Source organism: Neodiprion virginianus, chromosome 6 (genome assembly GCF_021901495.1).
Source record: "Neodiprion virginianus isolate iyNeoVirg1 chromosome 6, iyNeoVirg1.1, whole genome shotgun sequence".
Lineage (NCBI taxonomy): Eukaryota > Metazoa > Arthropoda > Insecta > Hymenoptera > Diprionidae > Neodiprion > Neodiprion virginianus.
This window is the reverse complement of record NC_060882.1, coordinates 13,308,570-13,334,868: the sequence shown is the minus strand read 5'-3', so window position 1 is coordinate 13,334,868 and position 26,299 is coordinate 13,308,570. Positions and strand designations below refer to the sequence as shown.

At 49.8% G+C, this 26,299-nt stretch overlaps 1 protein-coding gene across 4 annotated transcripts in view; it reads right to left on the bottom strand.

Moving 5' to 3' along the window:
* The window catches only part of LOC124307480 (dipeptidase 1-like), a 1,861,010-nt gene that overhangs the window by 491,962 nt on the left and 1,342,749 nt on the right, over nt 1–26,299 (bottom strand). For 3 of the 4 annotated variants that reach the window (XM_046769153.1, XM_046769154.1, XM_046769155.1), the window contains exon 10: nt 21,867–21,951. In XM_046769153.1, coding sequence (XP_046625109.1) covers nt 21,867–21,951 — 85 coding nt within the window. Of the gene's footprint in view, nt 1–21,732; nt 21,786–21,866; nt 21,952–26,299 lie in introns of those variants that run through there. The other variant, XM_046769156.1, reaches the window with a different exon arrangement.

Below are 26,299 nucleotides of genomic sequence, written 5' to 3'. Positions count from 1 at the left end.
AAAAAGACGGCCGCGGCCGCCGCGAAAAAAGGTAAGCCCAGGCCTAGAAAACCGGTTAGGCCGGACGCCGTCTTGATCAAGACGGAAGGAGGACAGAACTATGCCGAACTCCTCAAGAAGGTCAGGAGTCATGTGGACCCGGATAAGGTGGGTGTCTCCATCACCGCGGTCAGGAGATCCAGAGGGGGAGATGTCCTCCTCGAGCTGAAGGGCTCGAGCGGCACACAGGCCCTGAAGGAGGCCGTCGTGGGGGTTCTGGGTGGCCAGGCCAAGGTTTCGACTCTGGAACCGTCAATGACCATCGAGATTAGAGATCTTGACGAGATCACGACGGGGGATGAGGTAAGGGTGGCCCTCAACAGCGCCTTAAAAGCGCCGCTCGAGGGCAAGATAAGATTGAGAAGTGGTTCTAGGGGCATCCAGGCTGCGCTGATGAGGATGACAGAGCAGACTGCCCGGAAGCTGCTGACGATTGGCAAAATCAAGATCGGTTGGACCGTCTGTCGGATCCGAGAAAGGATCACGGTTGACAGGCGTCACAGATCCCAAGGGTATGAACATCACACTGCCAAATGCTTGGGCATAGACAACTCGAATGCCTGCAGGAGATGCGGTGAGACCGGGCATAAGGAGAAGCAGTGCGGGAGGTCCAGCCCAAGGTGCATCATGTGCACAAACGGCGGGGCAAGAGTGGACCACTTCGCCGGGAGTGCCCAGTCCAGAGCCTTCAAGGCGGAGCTGCTGAAGGCCAAGGACCGGCGCAACGGGCGGGCCACCATAAGGGTGCCCAACTCCGGGGGAGTGGTGAGGACGGGAAGGGCGAACGTGGAGCCAGTGATGCTCTCCCCCACCACACTGGGAAGGTTGTTCGGGCGGAGGCTCGATTTCAGCACGTCGCTATGTCAGGAGTGAGGTGCGTCAACACGGGTCCCGGGGCTGTGCCTGAAGCGGACATACGTCAGGTAAACTTGAACAGGAGCCAGGCCGCCCAGGACCTGCTTACCTAAACTGCTGCGGCTATGAGGGCCAGCATACTGCTGGTATCTGAGCCTAGCAGGGCGGGGAAGCAAGGTATTTGGCTGGTGGATACGAGGGGTGACGCGGCCATCCTTGGGATGCGAAACCTCACCAGCAACCTGATGCTGGGTGGGAGAGGCGAAGGCTTCGTGTGGGTGAGAGTAAGCAGCACGAGTGTCTTCAGCTGCTACGTCTCGCCCAATACGTCGACGCAAGCACTGGAGATGCAGCTGGACGGCCTCGAGGAGGCAGTCAGGGCGGCAGGGGGTAGGATCCTCATAACAGTCGACTTCAACGCGAAGTCACCGCTATGGGGATCCGATAGACGGGACGAGAGGGGCGAGATCGTGGCTGAGTACTTAGCCAGACCCGACCTCTGGCGCATAAACACGGGACACGCCCCAACCTGGAGCAGGCAAGCCACCGGCGCGAAGTCGATCATCGACATAACGGTTGGCAGCCCCGGAGTGGCGGCCGAGATACGAGGATGGAGGGTCCTCGAAGAACCTGAGCGACCACCGCTACATCTACATGAGTTGGTGGCGCACGGTGGAGCTCGGGCAACGGACAGAGGCGCCAGCCAGCGGTTCAGCGAGGGATGGGTCGTTAGAAAGCTGGACAAGGCGGCCATGACAGCCTGTCTCTTCTCGAAGAAGAGAAAGCGAAGCACAGGCAAGGTCCAACCGAGACCGGAAGTTGGAAGTGGATGCCCTCATGGACACCATCACCAGGGCATGCGATGCGGGAATGCCGAGAAAAAGGCCACAGCGTGGCAGGACCGCCGTCCAGCGAGATCGCTCTCGCCGTGGGGGCTCTCGTACAAGCTGGTCACCAAGAATCTTGGAGGCCTGAGGCAACCAGAAGACCCGACAATCGTCAAGGGGGTGCTGGGTGAGTTATTCCCAACTTATGGGACGACGATAAGCACCACGTCCAGGTGCGACGACGACGGTCCCACTGAACCTTTCACCGAGGCGGAGCTCGCCGACGCGGGAAGGAGGCTCGGTAGGGGGAAGGCCCCAGGACCTGACGGAGTGCCGAACGAAGTCTTGGCCGTAGTTGCTGAGTGCTACCCGGACACACTCCTCAAGGCCTGCAACGAGTGCCTTCGCAGTGGAGCATTTCCCGGCAGGTGAAAAAGACAAAGGCATGTTTTACTGCCTAAGGGGCAGACTAAGGATGGGGAGGTGCCGAAGTACCGGCCCATCAGCCTGATTGACGTCGCTGGCTAAATGCTGGAAAGGCTATTGCACGCCAGGCTCGAGGCAACTCTGGACGCGTCAGGCGGACTAGCAGATAATCAGTACGGTTTCCGTACGGGAAGGTGAACCAACCAAGCCATCGACGAGGTCGTGGACATCGCCAGGAAAGCGAACGAGCGCAAAGGTCGCGTCGCTACCCCCTGCTTGTTGGCGCTTTTGGACGTCAAAAACGCCTTCAATGCAGTTGGGCACGACGTAATCCTGGAAACGATGAAGAAGCGGAAGGACATGCCGGCGTACCTCCTGCGCATGGTCAAGAGCTACCTGGAAAACAGCTTACTCTTGTACCACACCAGCGAAAGCGGAAAAACGCGCTGGTGGACGACAGGGGTTTCACAGGGGTCGGTCCTCGGCCCACCACTGTGGAACGTGGCCTATGATGACTTGCTGTGGCTGAAAATGCCGGAAGGGGTGACAACTATCGGCCTCGCCGACGACGTAGCTCTGGTGGTGACAACTAGGACGGCGGAACTGCTCGAGAGCAAGACCAATGAAGCAATCAGCAGCGCCTGGGCGTGGCTGGCTGGCGTAGGACTGGCGGAAAGGAAGACGGAGATAGTGGTGATAACTAGCCGGCACAAGCTGAAGGTAAACCCTATCAAAGTCAAAGGACACGAGGTGAAGCCCACAGACAGCTCGAAGTACCCGGGAGTGACTATCGACGCCAGGATGAACTTCGCGGAGCACGTGCGAAAGGCCGCTAACAGGGCTATTGGCGTAGCCGCAGCCATTGGGAGGCTGATGCCCAACATCGGGGGACCGGCCTACGTGAAAAGAAAACTCCTGGCGAGCGTAATATACTCCGTTGCATTCTACGGAGCCCTGGTGTGGGCAGACGCCCCAAAGGTGGCGATGAACAGGAGCAGACTGGAGGCCGCGGGAAGGGCCAGCGCACTACGAGTCGTGTCGGCGTACCGCACTGTCTCGACGCCGGCCGCTATGTTGCTGGCGGGTCTGATCCCGCTGCACTTGATGGTGGCCGAACGAAAAAGAATGGCCGAGGCGGATGCGAGAAGCGGGGCCGGTGGCAAGGCGGCTAGGGCCAGACTGAGACGTGAGGAGCGGGTGAAGATGACCGAGGAATGGGGCATGGAATGGGGAGAAGAGGAGGAGGGGGCATGGACGATGGAGGCGATACCCTCGGTAGTACCCTGGATCGACCGGAGAGACGGCCAGATGGAGTTTCACCTGACCCAAGGCCTAACGGGGCACGGGTGCTTCGGTGCATATCTCCATCGGATAGGTAAGGAGACGACGCCAAGGTGCCACCACTGCGAAGCCGCTGCGGATGACAAAAAACACACGTGGTTCGTGTGCCCGGCATGGATGGCACCGAGGGAAGAAAGGTGGAGCGCGACCGGACCGACCGCGAACATCCGGGAGGTAGTGCGCGCCATGCTGAGAGGGTCGGAACAGTGAAATGCAGTGGCTGACTACATCAGACGAGTACTCCGTGATAAGGAGGAGCCCGAAAGGAACAAGAGGGGTGAACGACCAGGCAGGAGACCCAAGCCGGGGACGCCTGCGCGAGAAGCGGCGCGCGGCGTGCGGCTGTGACCTGGCATACAGGCACGCCGTATGCTTTAGGAGCGCGGGCCACCTCAGGGATGATGTGGCCGAACCTACCAGCGACGTAGCGGATATTGGCGTGGTACAGGATAAGATCGTGGGTCTGGCGACAAGGCACGCCGCCGAGGAAATCGAGATAGGACCGCCTGCGGTCAGAGCGACAATGCCGGGTATCGAGGGTGCAAGGGTCCGGATGACCTACGGGGACGTAAACTACGTAGGCAACAACCGAGATATATTGTACCTGAAGCGCAAGTACGGAGGCCAACAAAAGCTGACGAACTTGTGCAGTCCGGTGAATATGCAACCGATGGGGCTAGACGTTGTGGTGCTCGACGGCGTGGTCTTTACCGCCAGCTGCCAAGGCGTCAGCTGGGACGAGCATGTGAGGATGTTCCCGCACTACAGGTCCACGGTGGACAAGGGGGCCACCTGCTCGGACTGGCGGCTGGCCAGGACGCAGACGTCGCAGGTAAGTGTGCAGGAGCTAGGTTGGGGCCATGTGAGCACGGCTAGCAACATGCTCTGCAGAAAAGACTAGAAGTGCGTAGGGAGATGCGAAGCGTGACTAGTGACACGGACAGTTAGATCATTTGGCAGGACAGTATTGCAAAGCCAATGAACGTAGCGTAGGAGGCGCAGTGACAGGAGATTAACGACACGGACAGGCGAGTAAATTGGCAGGACAACAGTGCGAAGCCAACGAGCGAAGTGTAGTGGTGAGTGTAGTGCAAAGTGTGACTGCGGACTACGTCGCCGGAAGACAGACAGTAGCAAATTCCGTGCCAACAGTAGACACAACCGAGGCAAGAAGAGTGGAGGCGAAGGAAAGCTGACTGAGGCGCGACTGTCTAGCCAAGATGGTCAACGTCACGATAAGGTAAGCGGGAGAGAGAGGCCAAGAGAACGGCCGGCCACAGGGACGGAGTGCAGTAATGCGAGAGCGGGCCCGCTCCGTCCTGGGTGATGAGTGGCGGAGGGGTTTAAGCCGGTAGAAGGTAAAAATCCGGCACTATCCGAGGGCACCATTGAATCGAAGATTTCCCCTTTGCCGCTGAAAAAAAAAGGTCGGTACCCCTACGTCGGCTGTCACCTTGTCGCGGTGTAGGGGCTTGATGGACGCGATGAATCTTGAGGATCCGACGCCCCGGGACTTCAAAACCTCGTGGCGGGAGTGACTCTAGACGAGTGTCCACTAAGAACAGTCGGTTCAGCCTCTTGGGGCTGAGTGTATGAATGGTGGTTCGAATGTGCGATGTGTACATGTGATGCGGTTGGGGCCCTTGGGGCGATTTCTCAGAGACCAACCAAGGAAGGTGTAGTTGCCGACTGACCGGGGCTGTAAGTGAATTCAGTACCTTTACCGGACCTTGGTGGCGTACTACGGGTAAACGTTAGTCTACGAAACCTCGGTTCCATGGCGAGGGTCCCAGGAAACCACACGTTCAGAGTGGGAGAACCGCTCCCCTCAGCTGACTGGAGCCAATCTGGGAGTCAAACCTGGTATCCCGAGCGCGTGTGCGGTAGGTCAAATCCGGCAACGTCTCACTGGGTCGGGGCCTACCCTATTTCTGATTGACAGGGTAATCCCCGGGCTGGCAACGCTAAAGATGTACGTTCAGGGGGTTCGAGCGGATAGGGCAGACCACCCGACAAACCGACAGCGGCTTCCGTGCGAGGGGGTAGGGATCTTACCGGCGGGGCGATATGCCACACTGCGGTGTGGCTGCCATGATGGCCGAACCGTCGATATATATTATTCGTTTCAGCATGGATTTTACAACACCACCCAAACCAAATCAAGGAGTTGAGGACAGGGAGACACGCGGACGTCTCATCGTAAGGGGAAGCAGCTGGCCCCCCCTTACGGCAAGGACGGGAACGGATCCAGCGGCAGAATCACCTGCGACTGAGGCCACCGGAAGGGAGAGAAGGAGGAGAACACGCCATGTGGCGCACGCTGAGAAGCACGCTGAGAAGCAACCCCTGCAGCCGCAGTGCCAGCAGGGGAGCAAGAGAAAGGGGAGCGAGCTCACCCCGCCAGGACTCGCGAGTTCCTCGGACGAAGAGGAGCCGACCCTGCCGCATAGGCCGGCAAGCACGCGGGGGGCAGAACGGAAGCCACAGAAAGCGGGACTGGAGAGGCGAGAGCCGTATTTCCAGCCAAAGAGGGTGGAGAGGGCCAGAAGAAGAACACAGGTACCCGTCCTAAGGACAAGAAGAGGCGCGTTATACTCAATAAGGGGGCCTACGCAGTAGGAAGCTCAGATACCGATGAGACGGGATCTGAGGAAAGCACCCAGAGCCAGCGTCCGAGGATGGCGAAAGACCCCCCTACTACCACGAAGACTAGGGAAAAGGTCACCGGTGTGGTGACGAGCTTCCCAGAAGATGTTCCGAAGGGGATAGGCCTCGTCGAATACAGGTACATGACCGCGGCAGATCTGGGAGCCCAGATCAGGGAGCGGATGGAAGAAATTGACGGCATTAGGATGAAATGCAAGTCAATGAACGGCAGACTGAGCGGAGAAATAAAAAAGAGAGTGGGCTGGACGAAAGAAGCTCTGCTCACCCTTACCGGCAAAGCAGTAATGGCAGCCGGTCCCGCAGAGCTACGGGAGGAGAAAACGAAGCTGGAGACCCAGGTCCTGGATGGACTAAGGGAGAGGGAGAAGCTCCAGAAGAGGCGGGAGGAGTACCGGGTAGCCCTAGGGAGAGCCCAGGCGGGGGCCAAAAGACGAGGACAGGGCCAGGAACGAAGAGCTGGCCAGGCAAGCCGCGGCCCTCGGGCAAAAGCGAGAGGAGGTCAGCCGGATCTCCCGCATACTGTGCAGCACAAGAGACAGGGGAATCCAAGCCATACCGCGGCCACCCCGGATGCCGTAAGGGAAAGAGGTGCGGGCCTTGGACCGCCCAACAGGGCGCGCGCGGTATCTAGCGCGACCCGAGATACCGCAGAACCCACAAAAGAAGCCCCAGGCGCGGCAAGCTCCCAATGGAGGCAGGCGACGACGTCTGGGTTAAAGTGGGAAGAAGCGGCGCGAAGGCGAAGGGGAAGAAAAAGAAGGAGGAGCGATCGAGTAAGAGGAACCCCCCCGGAGGGGCAAATCACAGCAGGTTGCCAACGGAGACTAGGCCAAGGGTCCTGCCGTCGATCCAGGCGCAACCAGGTGCGAACAAACCGCCCGGAGCCACCCGCAAGGCCCCGAGAACCGCGGTGGTCGCCATCGAATGCAGAGGGGAGAGCGCCCCCTACGCTGAAATCCTGCAATTTGCCCGCGGCAACATCCGGCTGGAAGAGCTGGACATAGGGGGGACCAGGGTTCGGCGAGCAGCCAATGGCGGGGTGCTCATAAAAATACCCGGACCCGAGAACGCGAAGAAGGCGAACGCCCTGGCGTAGCGACTCTCCGATGTAATCGGGGAAAAATACGGCGACGCGGTGTAGGCGACGCGACCGTCAACCAAGGGTGAGCTGAGGGTACAAGGCCTGGACGACTCGGTGACGACCGAAGAGCTGGCCCGCACCCCAGCGGAACAGGGAGGATGCAGTTCACAGGAGATCCGAGTAGGCCCTCCGCGGAGAATGGCTAGCCGGCTCTTCAGCGCTTGGGTGCAGTGTCCTCTAAGGGCAGCCACAACCGTGGCGGCGAAGGGTAAGATTAAAATAGGCTCGACCATAGCCAGGGTCAAGCTACTGGAGGTGCGGCCCCGTCAATGCTACAGGTGCTGGGGCTTTGGACAGCTAGGCGCCGCGTGCAACGCACGGGCAGCGCGCAGGCGTGCGTGTTTCAGGTGTGGCAGCGATGGACATCAGGCGAGAAGCTGCACATCTTCCTCGAAATGCGCGGTGTGCAACAGCAAAGGGAGGTACAGCGCCCACAGGATGGGATCGGGACGCTGCGCGTCGGTCAGTGAACGGGGTCGGGGGCCCGCAGCCAGGGACACCGCATATGGCCAGGTTCTTCCTGCAGAGCAATCTGAACCACAGCCGGGGAAAGGGGGGGGGCCAAGGACCTGCTGAGCCAGTTTGCGTTAGAAGAGGGGGTGGATATGTGTCTCATATCCGAGCCACACTCCATCCCGGGCGCAGACAACTGGCTGGGCAGCGAGGACGGCCTGGCGGCCATATGCTGGAAGATGGAGTGCGATGCACCACTGTGCTCCCTACTGGAGAGGGGAAGGGGGTATGTAGCGGCCAGATGCAGAAACATAGCAGTCGTGTTTGGCTACATATCCTCCAACGTCCCCATTCAAGCGTTCGAGGCGTTTAAGGACGACCTGGCGCGGGTGGTCCGGTCAGCAGGCGACGGCGGCAGGGGGGTACTGGTGGGCGGTGACTTCAAAGCCCGCTCGCCGACATAGGACCCAGCAGGGAGCAACCGCAGGGGGGAGCTCTTGGAGAGATGGGCGGCGTCGTGCGGAGTAAGCTTGCACAACGATGGGACTACGGCAACGTGTGTCAGGGCGCAAGGCTCGTCAGTTGTTGACCTGACGTGGTCGACGCCGAGCCTGACGCCGACGGTGCAGCAATGGCGGGTTCTCACAGAGAGGGAGACGCTCTCGGACCACCTTTATATAGCGTGAAAGATACAGGGCTCTCGGCACGTGAAATCTGGGGACGGAGGTGGACACGCGCGGTGGAACTGGCGCAGATCCGATGTAGAATGCTTCGGGGAATCCCTAGTCACTTGTCTAGCATGGGGAACAACGGTCGAGGACCAGACTACGTCGGCCAGCCTGGCTGCATGGGTGGACAGGACCATAACGCAGGCCTGCGACGCGACCGCTCCCAGAGCTCAAACCAAGAGCTATAGGAGGACTACGTACTGGTGGAGCGAGGACCTGGCCGAACAGCGTAAGCGCTGCGTGGCAGCAAGGAGGTGCCTCACCAGGAACAGGAGAGCAGCCAGTGGCCTCCACGACGACAGAGAGGCCGAATACCGGGCCAGCCAGCGGAGGCTGCGGGACAGCATAAAAGCAGCAAAGCCCAAGGCCTGGGAACACCTCGTGGGTTCCGTGGAATCGGACCCATGGGGCCTACCTTACAAGCTGGTGCTGGGCAGGCTCCGCACCGTCTCGAGGAAGCTGACGGAAACCCTCGATAGCGAGACCCTGGGGAGGCTCCTCACACCACTATTCCCAAGAGGAGAGGGCAACGAGCCGGAGAGCCAGGGAGACCGGAGCTGGAACGAGGGATGGGCGGTCACGGTAGATGAAGTACGGTCCGCGATCAAGAAGGGGAGCGGGCGAAACACCGCCCCGGGACCAGACGGCATAGAGGAGCCGCGTGGGCAAGAGTCCCCGAGGGGATGCCTACCCTGATCACACGGACATTAACGGCGTGTCTACGGGAGGGGCACGTCCCACGATCCTGGAAGAGGGCCCGGCTAGTGCTTATTCCCAAAGGAGGCACGTCCGGCGGATCTCTTCCAAAGGTCAGGCCTATATGCCTTTTGGGCGAACTGGGGAGGGCCTTCGAGAGGGTTCTGGTTTTTCGACTAGGGAACTGGATGGAAGAGAACCCCCGGGCCCGGCTGTCGGACGAGCAATATGGCTTTCGGAAAGGGCGATCAACAATCGACGCGCTAATCAGGGTTCGCCAGTTCGTCGAGGGCGTTACAAGAACGGGATGCTGCGTGGTGACTGTATCTTTGGATATAGCCAACGCTTTCAATAGCCTCCCATGGCCTGTTATTAGAAACGCGCTCGCGACGAAGGGGGTACACGCGTCCATGCGGCGAATTATTAACGATTATCTTTCCCACAGGTACGTCGAGTACACAACGGAGGGCGGGGGACTGAGAAGCCTGGCTGTGACGGCCGGAGTTCCACAAGAGTCTGTTCTAGGTCCTCTGCTGTGGATCCTGTCGTTTGACGAGGTCCTGCGGGTTGGAGCGGAGCCAGGCACCGCGGTGGTATGCTATGCGGACGACACCCTGGTCTTGAGTTCCGCGGCGGAGCCAGCATCAGCGGTGGCACTGGCCAACGCAATGGTGGCGAGAGTGTGCCGGCGCATATCGGACCTTGGGCTCAAGATATCGGCCAACAAGACGGCGGCGGTCCTTTTCGGCCGCGCGGGAGAAGGGACGGTGGAACACATCCCGGACTTGAGGGTAGGTTCGGAGAGGATCCCACGGGCGGGGTCCATGAAATATCTTGAGATATGGCTGAACTCCGGTCTCACATTCCGGGAGCATTTCGCGGGCATGGAAATGAAGATCGGGGGCATCACGAGGGCCCCATCGCGACTGATGTCGAACCTCAGGGGGACGTCGGAGACGAAGCGGCGACTGTACGCCGGGACCCTGTTTGCGGCCATTCTGTACGGGGCTCCGGTATAGGGGGACGTGGCGAAAACGTCAAGGCACATAAAACGTGCCATGGGAAAGCACCAGAGGAGAATCTGCACAAGGGTGGTCGCGGCATACCGGACGGCGTCCTTTGTGTCTGTCTGTCGCAATGCTGGCCCGAACGACGCCGCTACACCTGGTGGCTGGTGCCTATCACCGAGCATACGGCTGGATGTGGGAGACGCGAGTGACGACGGGATCCTGCTCTACTGACGAAGCAAGGACTGTCAGGGCGAGAGAACTCCTTGCTGCCCGTAAACGATGGAGGAGGTCCCTGGAGGGTCCCGACCTTCCCAGCGGGAGGTCAAGAGCGGCGATCGCGGATAACTGGAATGGGTGGCACGGCAGGGGTCATGGAAGGTTGACCTTCCGATTAATTCAGGTGCTGATGGGCCACGGTTGTTTCGCCGACTCCCTGCACAGGATAGGGAGGGCGGAGCGGCCGGCCTGCCAGCACTGTGCGAGGGCCGCGGACACGTCAAGCCCCACGGTGGAAACCTGCCCAGCGTGGGACGGATAGGGCGGCCCTGCGGGAGGCCGTTGGGGGGGACCTGACCCTGGCCGGGTTGATCCGGTCAATGAGGGGCTCAGGGAAGGGATGGGCGGCGGTGGCCCGCTTCGCGGAACGGGTGATCGCCGCAAAAGAACTTGAGGAGAGAGCGCGGCAACAGGCCCCGCAGCGCGCAGGGAATGAGACCGGGTAGCGCAGGCTACACGGGCCGAATAGGTAGCTCGGACATGTGGGGACCCGAACGGGTCGGCGGGGTGGTGTGCCGGCCGAGCTTCGCTTCGTCCCTCGGGGCGGGCCAGGGGGGGCGCGAAGAGGCATAGATGGTGCCAGATTAGGATGTAATTGGCCCCCGGTTAGGGCTAGGGCCTCTCCGCTCAATACCTCCTCTTTATCATCAGCTCCAACCCCCTGGGACGGCGACTGGAGCGCAACGCCGCGCCGTCTTCCCCTGACCTCCGCGAGGATAGTCCTAGTCCTAGAGGACGCAGAGTGGGAATCGCCCTCGGCACTGGACGGCTTCGCCTCACGAAGCGCCAGCCACAGCGCGGTTAGAAGGAAGTTACCCACGAGGATGGCAAGACACGCAGACACCACAACAGGCAAGACACGCAGCCGCGTAGTAGTGCCCGGGGGCTCTCTGAAGATATGCCTCGAGCGGTTCCGGGGAGTCCCCTACCCGCACCAGGATGGCCGCTGGTTTTTTAGTGGATGCGAGTCCCACACTACCCCGAGGGTCCTTGCGGGGCGCCTCGGGGTGTGCATAAGGCATTTTCCCAGCGATAACAAAAAAAAAAAAAGGTTAGGTCGGTAACACACCGACTACATGTCCCGTCATCTCGTCCGCCATCCTGCATGCTAGTCAGCCATCTTGTATGCTAGTCAGCCATCTTGCATGTCAGTCCGCCATCTTGCGGGTTAATCCGCAATCTTGCAGTCGGTAACACACTGACGCTCGGTTGGTAACAAACCGACTACGGGCGAGGCGCGTCCTGCAGCATTCAATCAGGTCAGTAAGGCAGTTTTGAGACAGTACCCCTCTTATATAACTACTTATTTTGAAGTTGATCCTTCGTCATATTATGTTTGTTACGGATTATCAAATGGATCAGCTTCCGCACAAAACAACCACACATGAAGGTCTTGTGTAAGATATTGAATAATGGTTCCTTGTTGATCAAAAAATGATTCATTCGAGTATATGAAAAATGCAATTGGCTGTAGAGCAGAGATGTGTCTTCGAAGAGAGTAGGGTTTTGAGTTGAATATGTGGTTATAAAAGGATGAAATACAAGTGAGTTTGGAGACAAATCATATGGGTGCAGAAAATGTACATATAAGAATCCATAGTGGAGAAAATAGAATTAGCAGAGTAAGGTAGATAGCAAGTAGCGTAAGGCTGGATCGATATAGAAGGACAAGATGCAGATTATAGCGTTAATATAAGAAGCGTGGGAGAGTTGGCAAGTAGAAGCAATAAATATGAAAGACGTGTGGCGGTTCGCTAGAGGTAATAGTCAAAAATAACATGATGTGTAAAAAATAGATCATAAAACAATTTCTCATCAATTCAGTCACAGCTCAGATGTGCTCTCCTCGTCGCGCGTCGGTCTGGATTAATAGAATTTTGCTCGAAAGTGAAAGAAAAGACATGCTGAACGTGAGAGTGAAGGTAGATCGGCTTGACGGTGAGGATTCGTACACTTCGAAACTATGCGATTTATCGATAAATTCGTGAAAACTCGATCGTAAGATTCCCCAATTTTACATCTTACAAACTTTAACATCACATTAGTCAAAAATCATACTTTTGTGGGTCTACTAATTGAATCAGATATCTCCTCAGATCGGTCATCAAAGCCAAGTTGACACAACCATTCAGTTCAACTCATTGACGAAGCAAAAATCGAAATGATGTGGGTTAAAAATGAGTGCAGCAGCAAGGTGATTTTACATCTGAAATCCGAAGCAGTTTATCGAAATGAAATATTATCAATGAATCGGACTTCCGTTTCCGGTTTGGATGTGAGTGGCAGGTGTGAGAAAGAGTGTGAGAATTTAGCAGGATAGCAAAGGTGAGGAGGAAAGGAAATGGGGAAGAGAAGGAGTGGGGAAGACCAGGACGTGCGGACGAGTGAAGGGAATAGGGAGGCAGGAGTAGAAGGAAAGGACAGGTGAAAAAAGGGGGAAAGTTTTGAGGTTAGTCAGAGAAAGCCGGCGGACGGCAACGGGAAGGATAACAAAAAAATAGGCGGTGACATCTAGGGCGTAGGAAGGGGGATGGAGCAAAGACAGATAGGTGGCAGGTAGATAAGGTAGGGAGCGGTGGCGGAGATAAACAGTATGAGCAACGCGGGTGGCCAAAAAGAAGGGGCGAACAGAGTAGAGAAGGAGAAAAAGAAAGGTAGGCCGGGTGCAGTAGCATCGTTAGGGAGGCATAGGAGTCATAGCCTGGGATCGGCGACGACGGTGCTAGATTTATGGAACAGAAAGCGGGAGGAGAAGGGGGAAAAAGGGGAGGAGGATGCACGTGAGATACAGGAAAGAGAAAGAGTATTTGGGAAAAGCAGGAAAGTTCACCGGTCGCCGGAGGGCAAGACAGGTGAGGAAGGGAAGACAGAGAGAGGGAGTATACAGGATATGCTAAGGCTGATTAGGGAAGAGTTAAAGATAGGTCTAGAGGAGGTCAAAGGGCAAGGAAGGGGGATCAGGGAAGAAATGGAAAAGATTAAAGGGGAAATGACTAGAAGGGAAGAGCAGTGGGAAGTAGAGAGGGGGGAGATGAAGGAAACGATAAGGGATCTAGGTGAAAGATTAAAAGAGGTAGAAGAGCGGAGAGGAGGGAAGATGGACAGAGTAAAGGGGAGGCTGGCAGAATTAGAAATGAAGAGAAGGTGGGGGGCAGAAGGTGGGGGGGAGAGGCAGAGACAGGGGAATGCGGAAGTGGCGCAGGTGACAATAGATAGGTTAAAAAAGATGGGGTGGGCCACAGAGAGGAAAGAAAGGGAAGAAAGAAGGGGAAATATAGTATTGAGAGGAGCGAGAATAGAGAAGGGAAGGGAAAAGGAAGGGTTGAAAAAGATTATGCAGGTGATAGGGGTAGAGGTCGAGGTAAAGGATATGTGGGAGGTAGGCGCAAAAAAGGGGGGAGAAAAGGGGATATGGATAGCAAGGCTAGGGAATAGGGAGCAAAAGAGGCAGGTAATGGAAAGAAAAAGCGTCCTTAAAGGGAGGGAGGAGAGAAAAGAGGATCTCACCTGGGCAGAGAGGAGAATGAAATGGAAGTTGAGGGAGATAGCAGCTATCGAGGAGAGAAGGGGAAACAGAGTAAGAATAGGGTATGCAAAGATCTGGATAGAAGGGAAAATGTGAAAGTGGGATGAGATAGGAAAGGTGCTTAGGGACGGTGCAGGGAGAGAGAGGGAATAGAGGCAAAGGGAGGGGAGGGGAAAAGTGGAGGAAGGCGATAGGGAAAGGACAGCAAGCGAGGAAAGACAAGAGGGGGGTATATAAGCACAGGCTGGGGTACGTAGGGAAAGGCAGTCGGGGAAATGGTCAGTGGGGAGGGACAGAGGCAGAGGGGGCGGGAAAGAAAGAGGAGAGAGAGGGGAGTAGGCGAGACGGAAAGGGAGGGTTGGAAAGTAGTTTTCTGGAATGTGGCGGGGCTTGCGAGAAAGGATGAAGATTTCTGGAGGGGTCTAAGGGAGTGGGATGTAATATTTTTAATGGAGACATGGATGGAAAAGAAGGGGTGGGAAAGAATTAGGAATGAGTTGCCAGCAGGGTATAGATGGGAAGTGCAGTATGCGGTGAGAAGAAATAGGAAGGGAAGAGCAATAGGCGGAATGCTGTTAGGGGTAAGAAGGGAGATGGTAAGTGGGGAGGAAGGGAGGGAAGAGGTAAAAGAGGGGATGATAATAAGGAAAATAAGTATAGGGGGGGGGGGGGGGGGAATAGATAGTAATAGGAATATACGTAAATGGGGATCTGAAAGAGAAGATAGGGGAATTGAAGGAGCGGGCAGAAGAGGTAGAGGGAGGAACAAGAGTGCTAGTGAGGGGTGATTTTAATTCCAGGACAGGGCAGGAGGGGGAAGGATGTTTGGGGGAAGGAGAGGAGGAGAATAGGAGTAGGAAATCAAAGGACAGGAAAATAAACTCCGAAGGTAAGCAGCTGGTGCAATTTTTGGAAGAGACAGGATGGGCAATAATGAATGGGAACATAGAGGGCGATGAGGAGGGAGAATTTATGTATGTAGGAGGGGCGGGGGTGACGGTGATAGATTACGCTATAGGAGACAGCGAGGTAAGGGATAGGGTCAAAAGGATGGAGATTGGGGATAGGGTTGACTCGGACCATCACCCGGTAATAGTGTGGATGAGGGGGGCAGTGACTAGGACAAGAAAGAGAAAAAGAGTAGGGGAAGCTTGTAATGGAGACTGGACAGAGGAGGGTAGGAGGAGGTTTAGAACAGAAGTCAAATGGGAGGGGGTAGGAGAAGCGGATGTAGGCAAAGAGATAGAGAAAAGAATAAGGGAGCTTAGACGAGCTTTAGAGGTAGGAGGGAGGGGAAGTGAAGTGAATAAAGGTTGGTGGGATGAGGAATGTGGGCGAAAGAAAGCGGAAGTAAGGCAAGGTTTAAGGAACTAGAGAAAGCGGGAGGGGGAAGGGGAAGCGTATAGAAAGGAAAGAAGGGAATATAATAGGCTGTGCGAGGAGAGGAGGAAGAAAGAAAATGCGGGATTCATAAAAGAAGCAGCGGAAGCAAGGACAGAAAGCAAGGTATGGGAGATAGTTAACAGGGAATGAAAGAAGAGGAAGAGGGTGAATGAGGAAATAGGCGATTAGGAGTGGAGGGAGTATTCCATGGGATTATCAGGCGGAGTGGAAAGCAAGATAACAGAAGGCGGGGGGACGGCAAATAGAAAGGGGGACGGGAAAGAGGAGCTGCAGAGGGAAGAGATTAAGAAGGTGATAGGAAAGCTGAGGGATGGAAAAGCACCACGGGGGGATGGAATAGCTAGCGAGGTATGGAGGTATGGGGGGGAAGAGATGGAGCAGTGGGTATGGAAAACATGTAACAGAGTTTGGGTGGGGGAGAGCTGGCCAGAGGATTGGAGAGAGGGATTGATAGCGCCGATACAAAGAAGGGGGAGGGGAAAAGGGTAGAAGAGTATAGGGGGGTGACGCTGATGCCAACTCTGTATAAGGTCTATGCTATGGCATTAGCGGAAAGGTTAGAAAGAGAGGTGGAGGAGAAGGGCATGATACCGCAAAATAAAACTGGCTTCAGGAAAGGAATGGGTACAATTGACAACGTATACGTGCTTGACTATTCAATCAATAGACAGGTGGGAAGGGATGAGGGAAAGGTGGTGACGTTCTTTGTGGACTCAAAAGCGGCGTTCGATTCGGTGGACAGGAAGGTGCTATGGGAGACTATGATAGAGGATAGAGGATAGGGGAAATTTACAAGGAAACAAAGAGTTGGGTGGGGAGCGGGGGAAAGGTACGAGAGGCGTTCTGGACGGCGAGGGGGTTAAGGCAGGGATGTCCGCTCAGTCTGCATGTATTCAACCTGCTGCCGGCGGATTCAGAAGAGGAAATGGAGAGAGGGAGACGGGTTGGGGGGGTGGAGTTGGCCGGCGCGCGGCGGCAGGGTATCGATGTTAGCGTATGCTGATGACATAGTGCTACTAGCGAGACATGAAGAGGAGATGGAGGTAATGATTAGGAAGTTAGAAAGGTATATGAACAGGGAAAGGATGACAGTAAATGTAGGGAAATCAAGGATTATGAGATTTAGGAAAGGAGGCGGCAGAAGGAAAAAAATGGATTGGAGATGGAAAGGGAAAAAGATAGAGGAGGTTGAAGAGTTCAGTCATCTAGGGTATAGAGTGAAGTGCAATGGGGGACAGGAAGCACACGTGAAGGAGAGAGTACGGAAGGCAGGGGTAGTAATGAGGCAGGTATAGGGAAGAGGAAAAAGAAGGTTTGGGAGGGATTGGGAAAAAAGGATTTGGTTATTTGACAGGCTGGTATGGTCGGTAATGGAGTACGCATCGGAGATATGGGGGTGGAGGGAGTGGAGGGCTGTCAAGGCGGTACAGGATAGATTTTTGAGATGGACATTAGCAGTGGATAGGCGAACACCGGGATATTTAGTAAGGGAGGAACTACAGAGGGAAAAGCTAAGGATTAGGGCAGGGAGAAGGGCATGGAACTTTGAAAAGAAGCTGGAGAGAGGGGAGGGTAGCGAGCTAGCTAGGAGATGCTGGGAAGAGATAAAGGAAAAGGCAGAAGTTGGGAGGCAGGGATCGAGATGGGAAAGGGAAAGGGAAAGTTTCTTTGCGGAAAGGGGGGCAGAGAGTAGAGAGGTAGTCGCGAGAAGGGAGAGGGGAGAGGTGGATTTTAGGCAAATAGAGGAGAGAGAGAGGGAAGAGCAGAGAAAAGAGAGGTGGGAGAAAATAAGGGAATCGAGGTACAGCAGATGGTACAGGCTAGTGAAAGGAGAAGGGATACCAGGGTATCTGGGAAAGGGATGGGGGGAAAGCAGGTGATCAAGAGTGGCAAGATTTAGATTGGGAAGCGAGATGAAGGAGGCAAGGTACTAGAAAGAAGAGGAAAAGAGAATGTGTAGGGTGTGCAGGGGGGAGGAGGAAATATGGGAGCACGTATGGGAAAGGTGCGTGGGCTGGGATAGAAGGGGGGAAAGCTGGCAGGAGGTGGTGAGGGAGATGTTAGGTGGGGAGGGGGTGGGAGAAGTCTGGATGAGAGAACTGGAAAGGATCAGGGATGTACAAGAGAATGAAAAAGGTGAGAGACGAATGGGAAATTGAAGTCGATTAGGATAAGGACAAATAGGGAATAGAATAAGGTAAAATAGGATAAGGTTAAGTAAAGATAAGGATAAAGAATAAGAAAAGGATAAAAGCGAAAGTAAGGGAATGGCACGGCAACGGCACAGGGCACAGGCAATCAGAAAATAAGTAAAGATAAGGTAGGAAGTAAGAATAGGATAAGAATAGGTTAAGAAAACATGTAAAAATATGGTAAAGGGAGAGGAAAATGGAAGTCTTTGTAACCCCAAGGGGAACAATAAATATTACATACATACATATTATCAATTAATCGGAATCAACAAGTCAACGGCTCCATGCACGTTATCCGACGTGATGAATTTTGTAGAAGCGACATTATCATCGTCTGTTTCAACAGATTTCACTGTGAACAACGAGTTCAAAAACCGACCATTGCCCATGTTGAATGAATCACCATATCAGTCTCCGCTGGCTTCACCGACAATACATGGAATTCCCAACACTTTCAATAAACTACCATTATTGTATATGGGGGGCGCATTCAATTCATATAACGATAGGAAAAAAACTCAAAAACAAAGAAGAAAAAAGTGATGAATTTTGAACATCTTTCAACAATTTAAATAAGGTAGTCACAGCGCATTAAAAAAAAAATCCGAAGCAACGTGTAACGATAGCGACTATTCTTCCGGCAATTTCATCGTGACAATCGTGGAAACTCAAAATTCTTAACGGAACGGCTCGGTGAATCGATGGTGTGTCTTAAGTGGTGTACTTTCGCGCTACCCAAGGAGGCCTACTCCTCAACTCACCTTTCACAAACTGTAACGTACTACTTAGTTGGCCTTAATCGCTCTTTGTTATTTGTGATAGTTTTTACCTTAATTGTCCTAAATCTCTCTTTGTCATTTGTAATAGTGTACTTGATTCATTTTGTTACACAAAATATGAACTAGTGTGGACAATTCGAGTGCCATCTTGTCCATACGATTGATTTCCTGTCACCCAGAATAGTGTACTTTTATCACAGCCGGTGCGTTTACACTTTATACAAGCAAAGCCCAAAGTAATCCATTTCTAACCGCTCGGGAATAGATTATATATGTATATTCTTTTGAGATCACGCTGGGTGAGATCCTTCAGATGATCGTCTGCACGTGACACGTCTAAGTAACACTGTATAATTTCATCCCTTTATTATCACTCCTTTGACTATCTTCCTATTGTTTATACCAAAAACTGGTTTCTAACAGGCAACCGTGTATATCTATGATGTGCATGTATTCAATTGACATTTTCTTTGTCGATGTAACTGAGATACAGTTAGATTAACATTGCTGAGTTTGGTTGAAGTGGATTGCCCGAAACGAATTTACACAATTGTGGAGAGTCTACAGTATCTATATGGCGACACATACAAATTTCAATCGGTGGTCATTTCATTCCCATAATAACATTTGAATACTGCACTATCTAACTAGGTATACGTGATGGTAAGATTAATTCTTGTCGTCTTTACGTACCAATCGTTTATCTACTTGAGTTGAGCGACGCAGAGAGCACGGCTTGACTATGAACTCATCTCGTCCGTCATGGTTACTGAAAGCGCCGTTAGGTTAGCAGTCTTCATACATCTTCAGTTAACGAAATAGGTTAATTCTTACGGGATTAGGTTTAACTTTTGAGATCATAATGTCTTTATACTGGGCATCTCTTTGTACGATGCATATTTTTCAACCTTATATTGTCACACAAGGGTCCAGAGAGTCCAGCGTAATTTTCATAGGCTAGCCTTTGAATAATGGAAAGGGGATAAGCTTAGGACCGTGATGTAAAAAAAGTTTCGGGTCTCCTCAGTAGTGACATGGGCCGGGTCGATCAGTTGCCATCGAACCACTGAGCACTGAGTTTCTAAAGTGAGTCCAGGGTTTCCAAGATCCTACTGTGGCAAAGATGTAAGTTTTTTAGGGGTGTGTACTTTTTTTAATTCTATTAATTTTATGTTCATAATATAATATATTTGTTCCTCGTTTTTGCGATTTTTTTTCATATGAAAACATCGTTAAAATCAAAATTGATGCTTTGTGGTCACAGTTCTGTATTGAATAACTTGGTTATCGCTAGATCCGAGCTGAAATCTGCCGAGTAAATAGTTGTACACAGCAACTCATAAAAGTACAAAATACATAAAACAAACATGCAAACTCGAAATGAGACGCGCAGCTGCGAGGGGATAGAAGCGGTGCTTTGGTCCTGATTCACAGCGAGAGCGCTCTGATAGTCCAGGCGATTTTAAAATCGATTATTTTCATTCTACTTCGGTCGATGAAGCAGAAGAGGATGCGAGTGAGGGAAAACCCAAGTTCGCTTCTAGCGACACGGATTTCGAGCCGGAAGAGCCATGACCTCCCAAAAGAGAAAGAAGAAGTATATATACGGAAAACGTCCCCCAAAGAACTTATACGGCAACAACCGTTACAAGTGGACGACAATAGCACCCGAAATAAGCGAACGAGCCTCAGTAAACCGTCTAGTAAGTCATCTACCTGGAGTAAAAGTGCAGCTGCCGATGTCAAGAGCCCAATCGTAGCGTGGTTGTTACTAATGATAAATTAATAAATATACCGAACATAATTGTAACTTATACGAGCACCCAGATTGCTTTGAAACGTATACATATAGAGGAACAAATATACATATGGAGGATTTAAGATTCACTCAAATTGAAAGCGATTCTCCGGTTCTTGTATTTAGCAAGTGTGAAAGATGATGGCCATAATCACGTTGAAAGGATGTGGCGTAGGCGTTCGTCGCCAGTTTATCATGCGACAATGCTGTCTCAAAGATTTACGTTTTTGTTACAGATAATCCGATTTGGTAACAAGTCCACTTTCACCGAATAGATTCCGTCGACAAAATGGAACCGATTCGCGAAATCTGGGATTCATTTTTAATAGATTGCAAACAATGTAATACTCATTATAAATATTGCACAATCGATGAGCAGTTTTTTAGTTCTCGAGGACATCCATTTCGCAATTACATGCACGCTGAACCAGATAAATACGGCATAAAGATCGTCTTGATGAACGATACAAGAACTTCGTATATGATAAATGCATTTCCGCATGTGGGGACCGTGTCAAACCGAGAAGCATCGGAATCTGTTTTGAGTAACTATATTAATACCTTATTGGAATCAATTCACGGTAGCGGAAAAACATCATGTCCGATAATTGATTCACATCGATTCCAATCGCTGATAAAATGATAACCTTGTATTCTCTTACGTTGGTCGGTCAGATTCGGACGTAAAGCGAACACCTGAAATGATTTCAAAACAATCTTGAAGGTGGAATCTGCGCGCTGTGCTTACAGCAACAATAAAACTCTGCTGTAATATTGCTCCCAAAAAAAAAAAAAAAGATTGTTATGTTGTTGTCAACGCTGCATAGACGTGAAAGCTTTGATACGGATACGGGAAAGCCCGAAATAATTCACTTTTACAATTTCAGTACGGGAGGTATCGATACGTTCGCCCAAACGTGTTACGAATATAGCGCATCCGGCCGCTCATGTCACTGGCCTTTGAGATTTTTTTACGGGATGATACATCAGTCAGGGATAAACAGCTACGTCTTCGTGAAATGCAGAAAATGAAACAACGTGTCGCGCAATCTTTTTGGAGGACTTGTCAGTAGAGCTCATAAAACCGTTGCTACAGTTGAACCTGGAAAAGCGCACAGCCATGTTTCTATACCCTCCGAGATGCTCAACGAATTTTTGGAAATCGGGCTACTAGCATAGAACAGATGAATTAAGAAAAAAAGAGTGAAATCGACATTATTTCGCATTTTTGGACTTTCTTTTCTGTTCAAACCGGCATATTTCGGAGTTTTTCCATTCTATAAATTTTTTTCGTTGCAAGGCAATTCCTCAATCGATTTTCAATCGATTTCAAAAACAAACTTAAATATGACAATTCCATTGTTGTTATGTAGAAAAATCTGAATGGGTTTTCCAAAACCCCTGTGTGGCAACGACATTAGAAAAAATAGGTGCAGCAATCTGGGGTTAACATATTTCGATGTCTCAAAATGAAAAACTCACCTTATATTCTCGGTCGAAACAATTTCACGAAGTAGGGCGCTCACGCCGAACCAGGTAACTACCGCTACTCCCATTCCGCACCACTTTCCTCAAGTTGCGATGACGAATGGTGGAAAGCTTATAAATATCCGAGTATATCATACGCCTAATCAAATATATACGATATGATATGATATGATGGTATGATGAAGATCACGATGATGAGCTAATCATGCCTTTTACGTACCAATGACGTCACGTATGGTAGCTGTACTGTTGCATGTAATGAAGTATGTGTAGAAGGGAATCATCACAATGCCATCATTTGCCGCCTGTGAATTTAAACATAAACTGTATTAGAATAACAAACAACTGCCGTTTCATTGCTAGAATATGATCCTATCATCATAAAAATTGAAAGTTGCTATGATTCTTGGTATTTGTAATGGTCCTAATGTCATTGCAAAAAGGGATTTTCATTTCAAAAAGAATACAAAAAAATTTTATGATCCACTTGCGCATAGCGGATATGAAAATATTTTGTATCTAAGAGGCAAAATAGATCTTTTTATAACAAGCGTGACTTCGTAATACAAGTTATAGGTGAACGATGCTTGCATTACACTTGCGCAAAACACAGTCAACTGAACAGAACTTGATAAATGGGTCACACACTTCCGGAAATACTACTCGCTAACCACCGTCAGCTAATTAAATCCCTCCACCCTTCTTACAAGTGTCTCTGAATTAGAAAGCTACATTATCCTGAAAGAAACCTGTGCGAGCCTGCTTATGCAGCATGCATTTATATGCACGCTTAGGAAAGTTCCAGGTGATAATTCTGTCAGTTATAATTTTTAAATAATCTTCCTAATAACTAGCCACTTTATCTTAATACGCTGTTTGATAATATTTCAGATAAAAAAGGCATCTATCCTGGTCCAACATTATTCTAAGAATGTTGTTGAAAAAAGGTAATATGAATAATAACTTCAATTATCACCAAATTGCTCTAGTAAACTGCATTGCTAAGATTTTCTCCCAGGTTATGTGTTCCTGAATAACTGCATGATGTGAAGCAAATGATAAATACTCATAGAGGCAGGTGGGCTTCTAGATGAACTACGGATTTTTTAACACCATCGACTCCCTGAACACCTTCGCTGTCAGTCGAAAATGAGATTTTCGTGCCACTTTTGTGTTAGAAGAAAATTTTCGTAGATTCATCTTATAGTTTCAATATTACAATTTTTGGGGTCGCTGAATCCAAATCTGAATTCAGATTTGCAAAATGCAAAATTGCGGATCTAATGTGGCGGCCGCAAATCCGAAAAAAAGTTTGATTCCCGCAAAAGTGAGCACTTTATGGTATCTGAAGTCGTTAAATTTGAATCTGAAATCGGATTTTCAATATTCGAAATGGTGGATCCAATATGGCGGGAGAAAATATCAGTTTTTATTTGATTGAGTTGATTTCAGAGTTAGAACTCAAATTCGAAATTAATAACCACAAACATCTGAAGATACAAATTTTTATCGAAATCCAACTACTTTTCAAATTTTCTCCCACCATATTGGATCCGCAATTGTAAATTTTTAAATTCGATTTGAGATTCGGATTCAGCGACCTTAAAAACGATGATGTACTAAATTACAGTCAAATTGATGTAGTGGAAGCATGTTTATTTTCAAATGCCCACATATGTGTCATGGGATAAAAGTAAAACGACTTTTTTCACCCATATGTGTGTCACTGACGGTCAAGGGATTCAAACAGTTATACAAATGCAGCTCCGAAAAGATAGATAAAAACTGTATGGACGATAAAAGTGCTTTTGACATTGTGAATTGTGAGTTGTTATGGAAAAAGTTGGAAAAAATCATTCAAAGCAAAAAAATTATGAACATTGTCAGTGACATGTACTCGAGAGTAAACGTAAGAATATTGAATGGGACATATGTTATTCAAACTATTACTGTCACCCGAGCTGTCTTACAAGGAGAAATTCTATCATCTATACTGTTTGCTATATTTATATCCAATTTCAAGGAATTGCTAAAGAATAAAGGAGTAAGAGAAGTCTCTATCACGCACATAGTAAAACTTTCATTGTTAGCTTATGTAGATTACATAATAATTCTAGCAGACACAACCGTCAGCATGAGAGATTTTATAATATTTCTACATGAATATTGTCAGATTGATAAACTACTCGTAAATATATTTAAAAAAAAATAATAATCTTATTCCAAATAGGAGTTTATGCATATAAACATAACTTTCTCGGCACTAAAACTATCGAATATCTTCAAGAATAAAACTCTCTTTGAGTCCTCTCTTTGAGGACTCTTTGTCCATATTCGTTCTATACGAAATGGCAACTAAAAATTTTTTGATTAAAGTGAAAACCACAAGTTCAGTCACCATCTTAAGCATCCACTTTTTGTAAATAAAGTCCTAGAAAGTATATAACAGACTGTGTTCACCCCTAGTAAACTCTGCATTATCTGCATTACATTTTATCGCCCCAATATAGTATATTATACTCTAGACGTCAACTCGACCACATAAAAACAATCCAAACACTCTTTTTGAGAGACTCACGCACAGTGGTCCCAAATCCCGAAAAGGTGGCCAATAGTCGAAAAAATAAGTATTTTTTTAGGGAGTGTCAATGGTTAGAATAGTTGCAGTGGTATCCTTAGTGTGTATTATGACCGTTAAGAAAGGATGAGCTTTCCTACCTGGCTTGGGAACTCATTTCGTTCGTGAGCGTTGGGGCTGCTGCATAGTTTACTCGTCGCCATCGAAAATAAAACAAAGTTGAGACACATGTCTTCTCTATATATATTATATATATTCTTCTCCAGAAAGTAAGTACAATTCGAATGTGTTGCTCGAAATTAATATTAACAATGTATGAAATAGTAAGTCATTATTGAGAGTAGTGGTATTTTTCTTTGCTATATTATGAAAAGTCGTGTTAGAAAAAGCAATAAGTCAAAACCCCCGTGGACTCCCAGTCTTCAACCAAATGGAAATTGCTGCCTAGACATTTTTTCAAAACATATCCAAAAATTAGCTGCAACTAGCTGCGACTCCGGTTTTGGGTATAAGTTTTATGCGTTGATGTGAGTACTAGGATGGTTTTCGTTTAGGGTATAGCAACCTAGTGTGCTCTTTCTGCAGCTTTTCATAATTTTCGCGTCTGAAATCTTATTTATAAAAAATTGATAAAGATAATTCTTCTATTAATGTTATTTTTCCATTTTCTACAGAACCTCTGTATAATGCCGAAGGAATTTCTTTTACGAGAAAGGAATTTTCATATTTGTGATATCGCTATGAAACAAAAATATCAACTTGTCACTGACATTTTTGAAATGGAGGTGTCAAAAGAATTAAAGCATGTATTCATTTTATCAAAAAGTCTGAATGATGCCATGGCTAGAATGGTATCGAAATTCAAAAAGAGGTAGCAACAAGCGAGCAGGAACGAAACCAAATTCTCCCAAATAATGCGATGAGTGGCTCAAGGTTCCTGTGTCTTTTCCAATCTCACAATTGAAAATGAAGGTTTGAAGACTTTCATGGAAAATAAAATGAGGCGTCCTTCCACAAGCTGAGACGATTTAAGTGATCGGTAAAAACGTAAGAGGACAGAAAAAATTTGGAAAGAACATGTCGTCCATGAATTGGCCTACGCTACATAAATGGGTCTCCCGGCTTCTGGAAATTTGCCAGCTGCAAACGTAATTAGGGATGTCACAGAAGGCAGCCCATGAAAAGCATCACAGTACTGTAAGTCTATGGAACGCGTTTCAGAAGATGCACTGTCAAGCAACCAAGCGTTATCACTTGTAATAGAAGGTAAACTGACCAAAAATCAATACCAGTATTAACTATAAATTATACCCGCTGTATAAATGTGTATTGGATTTAAAAAAAAGTGTTACCCTGTGCTTAGAGAGATGACAAAGAAATATGGATCATTGACTTGGGATCCGCGAATTAGTGATGAATGACTATAGCGAGGAAGCGGGATGATTGGTGACGATAGATTATATTTGATTACTAATTAGAGATTACTTCATTTTGAGGAAGGTACACAGGTGATGCGATCTGTATCGCAAGAGAAAATAACGATAACTCAAGATTTACAGGCGAGAATGCACATTGATGATACACATAGATGATTTTGAGACAGTAGACAATACATGAGATACAGCTGATTTGTTTTGAGTCGCGACACGGGCTAGCGGCGAGATTTGACGCAGAGACGGCAAGTAAACATTGCACGCGAGTGTGCGTCCACGCGTGAAGACAATTTTGAGTGTCGCGAGATACACATTTAACTGAACCGATACTTTGTCGATACACCATGCAAAGTCAAAAATTTCTGTAACTGAAAGTGTAGAGCCACAGTTGGACTTTAAGCATTACTAAATTATGCAGCTGAAAGAATATAAACGGTACAATCGGATGTTATTGGAAGTCTTCCTGGAAACAAAGTTGGTAATATAAAATTGACATGCAAGTGGGAATGCGATGGCACTTCTGGTCAAAGTACTTACAAACAAAAATTTAGCGATGGAGACAGCAATAAATCGGATGTCAACATTTTCATTATTTCACTTGTTCCCTTGCAAATCATTGATAAAGTTAATCCACACGTCATT